General features: G+C 43.9%; 2 protein-coding genes across 2 annotated transcripts; one reads left to right on the top strand and one right to left on the bottom strand.

Annotated features, from left to right (window-relative positions):
• Positions 1 to 3326: 3326 nt before the first annotated feature.
• On the top strand, positions 3327 to 4913 carry LOC125651348 (uncharacterized). Its single transcript, XM_056161509.1, has 3 exons — positions 3327 to 3629; positions 3876 to 4295; positions 4455 to 4913. Exons 1-3 carry the CDS (start codon positions 3327 to 3329, stop codon positions 4911 to 4913), a joined length of 1182 nt encoding a protein of 393 aa, XP_056017484.1.
• Positions 4914 to 5873: 960 nt separating this feature from the next.
• Positions 5874 to 7309, bottom strand: LOC125651349 (uncharacterized). The gene is made up of 3 exons (XM_056161508.1): positions 6996 to 7309; positions 6595 to 6860; positions 5874 to 6454 (listed from the first exon to the last, which is right to left on the bottom strand). The coding sequence occupies exons 1-3, from the start codon at positions 7307 to 7309 to the stop codon at positions 5874 to 5876; spliced, it is 1161 nt and encodes a 386-aa protein (XP_056017483.1).
• Positions 7310 to 8766: the final 1457 nt, after the last annotated feature.

Raw genomic sequence — 8766 nt, 5'->3', positions numbered from 1 at the left:
TGAATGAATGAAAAACTGTGTCAGTTTGCCAATATGTCTTTTAAGGGGTGACATCATTCTATTATTCTAAAGACTCGGAGGAATTCTTCCTTTTGTGAACAAAGAAAGGTCTTAGCATTTAATGCACCCACGTTTGTGTGTGGGGAAAACCTCAAGGCTGTGACTCAGATTTAAAATTACCCATAATGCGTGTAGTTCAATATTGTGTATAAAACATACAGTTTTAGAACCCGATGTTACTTTGATCTATTGACAAAGTCTCTTTATTTGTTTGCTTTCTATGGGTGTCAACAACCTTTATCCAAAGACGGGATACCCTGCCTGTCTTCGCAATAAACAGATAATGACTGCGGATTAAGTTACGTCAAATTATATCAATCTGATACATGATTTAAATCTATTTAGTTTAAATCGATCATTGACCTAGTTACTGATAATTGCTGAGACCCATATTGTCCTGTTTGATGACTTGATTCAGATCATAATTACAAGTTATGTTGAGATTCCCTCTCCCCCGTCTGGAATGAGATTTCAGTCGGTGAAGCGCTCTAAATTGCCGGTGACACATTGAATAGTGACCCCGTTGGAAAATGACCCAAAGGTCCTTTTCCAACGGATGTTTGATCAATTTTCAACGTTGAAAATTGACCCAGACCGTTAATTAACTACCCCCACCCCCCCCCCCCCCCCCAGCGTGAAATTTTGACCCTTGTTGAAAATGACCATTACCGATAGACATGTTATCCTCAAGAGATCATTTCTGGTGGGGTCATATTTCAACATTGAAAAATGACCCCAAATATACACAATGTTTCTTTGCAATCCATATCTCAGTCCGGTACATGTAGTAGGGGGCCATATTTCAACATTAAAAGAATGCCCCATATCTACTAATAGTTTTCTGTACAGTCCATATCAAAGCCAAGTAATGGGGGTCATATTTCAACATTGAAAAATGACCCCAAATAAACAAAGTGTTTCTCAAATGCAATGATTCCCGTGTATGGCGTGTAAGGTTGGTTGGAGGTTGGAAATAACGAAAGTATCTGGTGATGCAAAATATGATACGCTGGTATGTTACATGCATATAACACTGTATGACTATTTAGGACCTGTCCATGGGGTTAAAAATTCACTGGTATGTTACATGCATATAACACTGTATGACTATTTAGGACCTGTCCATGGGGTTAAAAATTCACTGGTATGTTACATGCATATAACACTGTATGACTATTTAGGACCTGTCCATGGGGTTAAAAATTCAAAATTTTGGTACATTCCTTTCTGTTTTCCTATAATATTATATGCATACAGCTTTTATCTAGTATCAGCAAAATTAAAGACGTCCTATAAATGATAAAGACATTTAATCACTATAACCATTTTGGCCCCAAAAGCCCTACCCTGGGATCATGAAATTTACAATTTTGGCAAAGGGTTTCCTGTTCCATCCAGTTTCATATCATAAGCATTTGAGATTGATTGTATCTTGTTTAACGTCTCTCTCGAGAATTTTTCACTCATATGGAGATGTCACCAAGACCGGTGAAGGGCTTCAAATTTAATACCTGTGTCACATTACACTGCGATTAGGTATCCGACTAGGTAGCGGGTTCTGAGCGGCCTGAGAATGCCAAAATCTGAAAAGTGTCCGGCCGGGGACCATGCGGTGAGAACACGCCATTCAGGGCCCGTATACCCCACCGGCAGCTTTTAGCGCGGAGTTAAATCCTGGCGATGTCAACCCCATCGTTTGTCCACCGCAAGGCTCACCGGAGTATGCCTTACGGTGGCCTGCCGGACACCCAACGGTGACCACTGCACGCCGGTGATAGACAGTTCGTAAAATGGCGGGAACTTTCCCACCGATATCCGAACGATCTCCTGGCGGCGCCCGTCCGATGCTCGACCGATGTCCATTCGGTGCTCGGCAGATGCCCGGATGATGCAAAGGTGCCCGGATGGACGCCGTACGGCTACCTGGGGCCCTATAAAACAGACCGCCCGAGCGCCCTTTCCCACACTTTGAGTTTGTACAGCACGTAGGTCGTTTCACGTCAGAACTTTCACAGAACTTTCACAACTTTTTGTACATTTTTGTACAGGTTTTTTTTAGAAAACTTTGAGCAAAGTTTCAAAGTTAACATGCCCCCAAAGAAAGCAAACAAGGATAAGAAAGGGAAGAGGACAAGGACTTCTCCCAGAAAGGAGAGGGCAGTGGCAGTAGAGGAGGGGGAAGATGTCCCGCCACCCCCTTCCGACGAAGAGGGGCAGGACGTTGGCGATCGGGGAGGGGACACAGACCAGGGGACCCGTCCGGGGACCAGCCAGGGAACAGGCCGGGGGTCAGCCGGGGAGCCAGCCAGGGGGCCAGCCGGGTAGCCACACAGTGGGTCAGGCATGGAGTCGCTGTCGATCTCAGCCACCTCAAGTACTACACAAAGCTGGAGACGGTCCCCATTGAAGTGGATGAGAAGGTGGCAGCATTCTTCGAGGGGCATCCCCTGTATTACGACATCATCCACGAGAACCACAAAAACACACAACTCCGCAACGCCAAACTGCTAGACTTTGGCATGGACGAGGGTCTCCATCGTGAGTATTTACATTTCTCAAATTTTCCGTATGAATTCTCCAAATAAATTCTTAAAATCATTCTATGTTCATTTGGCATTTATCTGGGTAAAAAAAAATTGTGGCAAATTTACAAACAAAATAAGTACAAAGACATTGGACAAAAATAGAAAGCTGAAATGAAAAATTGAAATAGAAATATTAAAATATTACAATTGAGAAAATGTACATTAATTATTTGACTGTAGGAAAACATTTAACATTTACAAAGTTTGCATGTCACAAAATCCACCAAGCGTATTCATTATTAAAAATTAACTTTTTTTGGGTACAGCTGATTGGGTGTGGCAACGCTTTGTGTCGATGAGGACAGATCACAACAAGATGGTCAAGGAGGGCAGAACCGGGAAAAGTGGGTCAAAGGCCAAGCAACAGACACCACTTCAGACATTCAAGCTGAATGCCTATCGTTTCCTGGATGCCCACTACAAGCCCCGCACCAAGACTGAGACTCTTGGCATGGTAAGCATCTGCCAAAAAAAAACATATTTTAAAGACATTAATTATGTACACTACAAAATAATGTGTTTAAAAGTTGTGGAAGATTAGGAAATACATTTTTTTTATATTATTCTTTTACCTTTGTGTTGCCAATGTTACTTTTATCAGCATTGCATGACTTCTTATCCCAATCTACAAGTTTTTCTGCTATGCTGGTCCTCTTTATCCAACTACAACTTTTCTTCCTTATGCTTCAGATTGCAGGTGAAGAGTCCGAGGGGAGGGTTGACTCCTCGTCTGAGGACGACAGAGCTTCGCGGACCTCATCGGCCCAGAGGTCCAGAGGTGGAGGGGGTGATGAGAGGGCCCAATCGCCGGGCCTTCGCATTGTTGCTTCTACCAGTTCCCTGGGCTCCACCTCTGCTGCGGCTGGAGGCACATCATCCAGGGCCCAGAGGAAGAGGTCCAAGAAAGAACACCGGGATGTGTCAGACGTGCTGGCGAACCTGCTAGAGGAGTCACGACAGGAAGTGAAGTCGGCCAGAGAAAATGTAAGAATTCATAGTTTACTCGTTATGTTTTATATGCTAAACTTGAACAATCTGTAACATAAATAATTTGTTAATGTAAAAAAGTGTTATTTCCTAATCTTCCACAAGTTCAAACTTTTTAAATTACAGTGTACAAATCATTGTTTCTAAAATATTTTCTGGTTGTACGCCTCTTACATATTCCGACCACCTGTTGTATCTGTCATGCACCTTTCACGACAATTTTTTATGTTTTATGCATTGCAGTTCTCAAGTGCCAGTCAGGGCCGTTGTGAGCGTGACGCGTGGGGGGAGTGGCTGCTTTCTGTTCAGCGTGAGATAGTGCCACAGCAGTGGCGCCACTTCCAGGAACAGACTTTTAGATTGGCCATGAACTGCCTCACCGTCCCTCAGCTAGCGGCTGGCTACGATCAGCAGCAGATGCCCCCTCAGCAGCAGATGCCCCACCACCAGCAGATGCCCCACCAGCAGCAGATGCCCTATCAGCAGCAGATGGCCCACCAGCAGCAGATGCCTCCTCAGCCGCAGATGCCTCATCCTCAGCAGCAGCCACCTCAGTTTGTGCCACATACTTCCTTTACGCCACAGCAGGGAGCAACGCAGCAGCCCCAGTTTCTGGCACCCACCCCACCAATGCAGAGACGCAGTACGCCATCTCCTCAACAGGTACAATTTATTTTTATTCCATAAAACTTTTGTTCCTGTAGTTCATTATTTAAAAAAAAAATGCTCCACACATGTTTTATTTACAATTAAGACTTGATGCCACCAAATAATATTTTTTAAAAACATTTATGTGCAGTGTCTCTTTTGATTATGTTTCAGGCGAGTTTCCAACACCGTTCACACTCGGCGCCACCCGTATGGGACACCCTGGCAAGCAACTATGCTGCTGGAAGCGCATCATTAATCAACCAGGCCTGGTCAATGTCAGGCCAGTCAAGCAGCCAGGGCCAGGGTCAGGGTCAGTCGAGTACTCAGGGTCAGTCGAGTACTAAGCAGAGCAGTCAGAGTGAGCAGAGCAGTCAGGGTCAGCGCCAGCCCCTCACCCCCCTCACCCTTCGCCCGAGAACGTCACTCACCTTTGGCGATGCCCTGGATACACCACCGTCCTATGCACCCAGAGACTCTGCTGAGACAGTGTCACAGACTTTACGGGATGCACAGCTCACACTGTCTCAGCCCAGTGCAGAACAAATGGTGTACGTGCCGGCTGAAGTACACCCGGAACCATCCGCATCAGGGGACTCGTCGTCAAGTAGTCAGGGAGAGGAGGACGTCTAGTGTATGAGACTGAGATACAAGCTTTGTGTGATAATATGTGTTTGTGTGAGAAACTGTGATACCGGATTAACCACCGGGTCGGACTGAGATATATCTTTGTGTGAAAAAGGATGTATCATAGGAAATGACAGAGATACTGGGACATTATACTGTGTCATACTCTAATATGTACTATGTACCTGAGTTGAGGGGGAAAATAAAGTTTTGAACAGTGAGATTTAACACTGGGTCATTATCACTGATGTACTATGTGTCTTGAGTTGTTGGGGAAATAAAGTCTTGAAAATTTATCCAAATGTGTTATTGCTTTTATGGCTCCTTTCAGATGAAAAGAATGTTATGTGTTTGGGTTGGCAACTTTCCTTGAACAATTTTTTAGAGAAAAGGCACAGTAATCTTCAAGTGACAAAGATTTCTGTTCCTTTTCTCTGAAATATTCTTGAGTGAAATTTGTGAAATATTGTGTTTTCGGGTGGTAAACTTCTGCACACAAGAAACCTCATGACTTCTTTCTAGAACTCTTGAGAGAAAACAAATAAGATTTTAGTAGGAATGGCCCGGTTATATTTCTTTTCCCTCCAAAGTTCTCCCCCCCCCCCCCAAAAAAAAGGGGGTTCCGGTTTTAACACAACTGTATTGTTAACTTGATACAAACAACAGGAAAAACAAAAACAGTTGTTAAGGTTTAACATAGCTTTATTGTTAAAAGTTAATACAAATAACAAGAACACAACACAAATAGGTGTTAACGGGTCACAAAACTTGATTATTAAATGTGTTAACAAAAAAACACAAGTTACTTCAACTGACAGATAGGAAGTCATATATGATGTTTCTTTTCATACCGTGACCTTTTAACTTTCATATCAAGGCCAAATGATTAGCAAACTCCTCTAGCAAGGAGATTATTAGGAAATCATATATGATCTTCCTTTTTCAAACATGACCTTTGACCTTAACTTATCTATCAATAGCAGCATCCTGCCATGGAACACTCCCAGCAGGGCTGTTAAAGTATTTCATTAAGTAATGGCGCTGCTTTTTCCCCTCTGCAGTCTGCCTTGGTCCGCGACCAGCAGCCTCAACTTCTGCCATGACTGCGCCATCCCTCCATGCTCCTGGGATAATATTGTGATTGTCCCCTTCTATATCCAAGTCGGCATTCTGTAGGTTAGGGTATCGCATTCTCATGATATTGTGCAATGTCAGACAGCCTGTAACAATCCATACCGTTGCTGGTGGTTTAGTGTTCATTGTTGTCAGCAAACAACGGAACCTGTTGGTCAAAATTCCAAAAGCATTCTCCACCACCCTCCTAGCCCGTGAGCACCGATAGTTAAAGATCCTTTCCTCTCGGAGCATGTAACGCTTGGAGAATGGCTTCATGCAGTAGGGTCGCAGGGGAAAGGCATCGTCTGCCACTATAAAGTATGGCGTGTCTCTGTCGTCGTTTGGCAGAGGGTCGGGTTGGGGGAACCCAAGCCTCCCTTCCCTAAGCGCGGGCTCCAGAACAGATCCGTTGAAAACACCTGCATCTGACGCTGAGCCATTTGCCCAACGTCAGCCCATAAAAATTTATAGTCTGCATCAACCACTCCTAGCAGGACCATTGATAAGAAGCCTTTGTAGTTGTAGTATAGGGTGCCTGTCTGCGGTGGCTTCTTTATGGCGATATGCTTGCCATCAATTGCGCAACAACAATGCGGAAAGTTCCACCGGTCCTGGAAGCGTTGAGCAACCACTGCCCATTCAGCTGGTGTGCGTGGCGTGCGGAAGACCTCGTCACGGTATTCTTCCAGTATAGCTCGACAGACCTCTGGCACGAACAGGGAAATCGTGTTGTGGGCAACACGGAAATCAAAGGCTAGCGACTTGTACGAGTTCCCGGTTGCCAAGAAGCGGAGGGTGATGGCTAGCTTTAAGCCTGGTTTCAAGGGTGGCCGCTGTCTGTAAACAAATAAAAAAGATAACATTTTACTACAGAAATATAGAACCTTTCAAATACAATTTAACTATGTAACCATTTAACAATTTAAAAATATAACAATAATTTAACAATAATAGTATTTTTATAACACTTACGTGTCTGGCTTTTCAATGCGTGGTCCCACCCGCTGCAGTAGTTCATGGAACATTGCGGGTTCCATTCGGAGGAAGGACTTGAAGTCTCCTTCATGCTCCCTCTCAAGTTCTCCCATCAATGTCTCATATTGACCATACATGACGCGCCTCTCTAGCCATGGTCTAACCCACCACCGACGTCGACGTCTCTGACGTCTCCTTGCCCTTTCTTCCTCAGCTATTAAAGCTGCCAAGATAGTAAGATAACGCTCACGTGCTTCAGCGAGTTGTAGACGTAGGAACGGCAGTCTCAGATGCCTCGGAGGATTGGCCATGTCGATGTTGATGGCAACAGCGTCGATGATGATGTTGGAGATGATGACGATGACGATAGGTATATTTACACCAGTTTGCAATTGCCTTAATTGCACTTAACACGCATGAAAAGGCAAAGGTCACCGAACGATACCCGGATGTTCTCAGAACGGACATCGTCCTGGCTTCATCCGATACCCCTCAGGTGTCCAAGCGGTGACCGCACGGGGGTACCTAGTCCGTACGATGTCCGTATGGGTACCGGACGTACCCCTCCCGGTTACCTTCCGGTTACCTACCGATAACCTTACGGATATCGGGCGGCCACCAACACCATCATTCCATACGCTCCCCGCCCGGTAAACATACGGCTGCCTTCCTTGTCCCGCCCGAGGTGCGGGCGGTATATGAGGAGAGCTAATCACCCGGCAGACTTGGAAATGTGTCCCTACGGTGTTAGATCTTGACAGGTCCCCCCCGATACCTATACCTCGCCCGGTACCCGCTAGTAATGTGACACAGGCATAAGCCTATGCTCGGCACTTACGGCCATTGAGCAGTGAGGGTTCTTTACCTACTGTGACACGGGACATCCGTTTTTAAGGTCATCTCCGAGGACCCGTGACATTCACACCTGATGCCGAGCGTTTGGCGATGGAACTATCACTACCCGTTTTAACGATCTGTCGCGGCCGGAATTCGAACCCCGGCCTACCGCATGCGGGGCGAACGCTCTAACCTCTCGGCCACCGCGGAGACGTGATAAGTTATTGTTTCCAGAAATCTGTGATTTTTTTGTGGAAAAATTCGTCGTTTTACCCCAAAATGAGGAATTTTAAGATACATGTATGTATTGGCTATATTTTTTAAAAATGTAATCTTATATAAGGAATTCTAATATATGGAATTGTTTGTTTTGTCATTTTTTTGTTTAACATAAAAGTTATTCATTGTTTCCAGAAATCTGTGACTTTTTTGGTGTAAAATCCGTCGTTTTCCCCCAAAACGAGAAATTTTAACACATGTGTTGGTAAAAAAAAAAATCAGTGTAATTTTATAATATAATGAATTCTAAAATATGGAATTATTTGTTTTGTCATTTTTTGTTTAGCATAAAAGTTATTCGTTGTTTCCAAAAAATCTGTGATATTTTTGGTGTAAAAATCGAACCCCCCCCCAACCCCCCCCCAAAAAAGAGGAATTCTAACATGCTTATTACTCATAATGGGTTTTTTTTCCAGTGTAATCTTATTTAGTGAATTATAAAATATGGAATTGTTTGTTTTGTTGTTTCTTGTTTAATATAAAAGTTATTCATTGTTTCCAGAAATCTGTGCTATTTTGTTGCTTTTTCATTATTTTGCCCCAACATTTAGAGAACATATGAAAATTAATCTAAAGATGGCTGAAATTGGTGACACTAGTCGCAATTGATCAGAATAACAGTAAAATAGATTGTTTTGACATTGGGTAACTT

Source organism: Ostrea edulis, chromosome 4 (assembly GCF_947568905.1).
Source record: "Ostrea edulis chromosome 4, xbOstEdul1.1, whole genome shotgun sequence".
NCBI lineage: Eukaryota > Metazoa > Mollusca > Bivalvia > Ostreida > Ostreidae > Ostrea > Ostrea edulis.
Note: the sequence above shows the minus strand (reverse complement) of the source record. Positions and strands in the feature narration are given on the sequence as shown.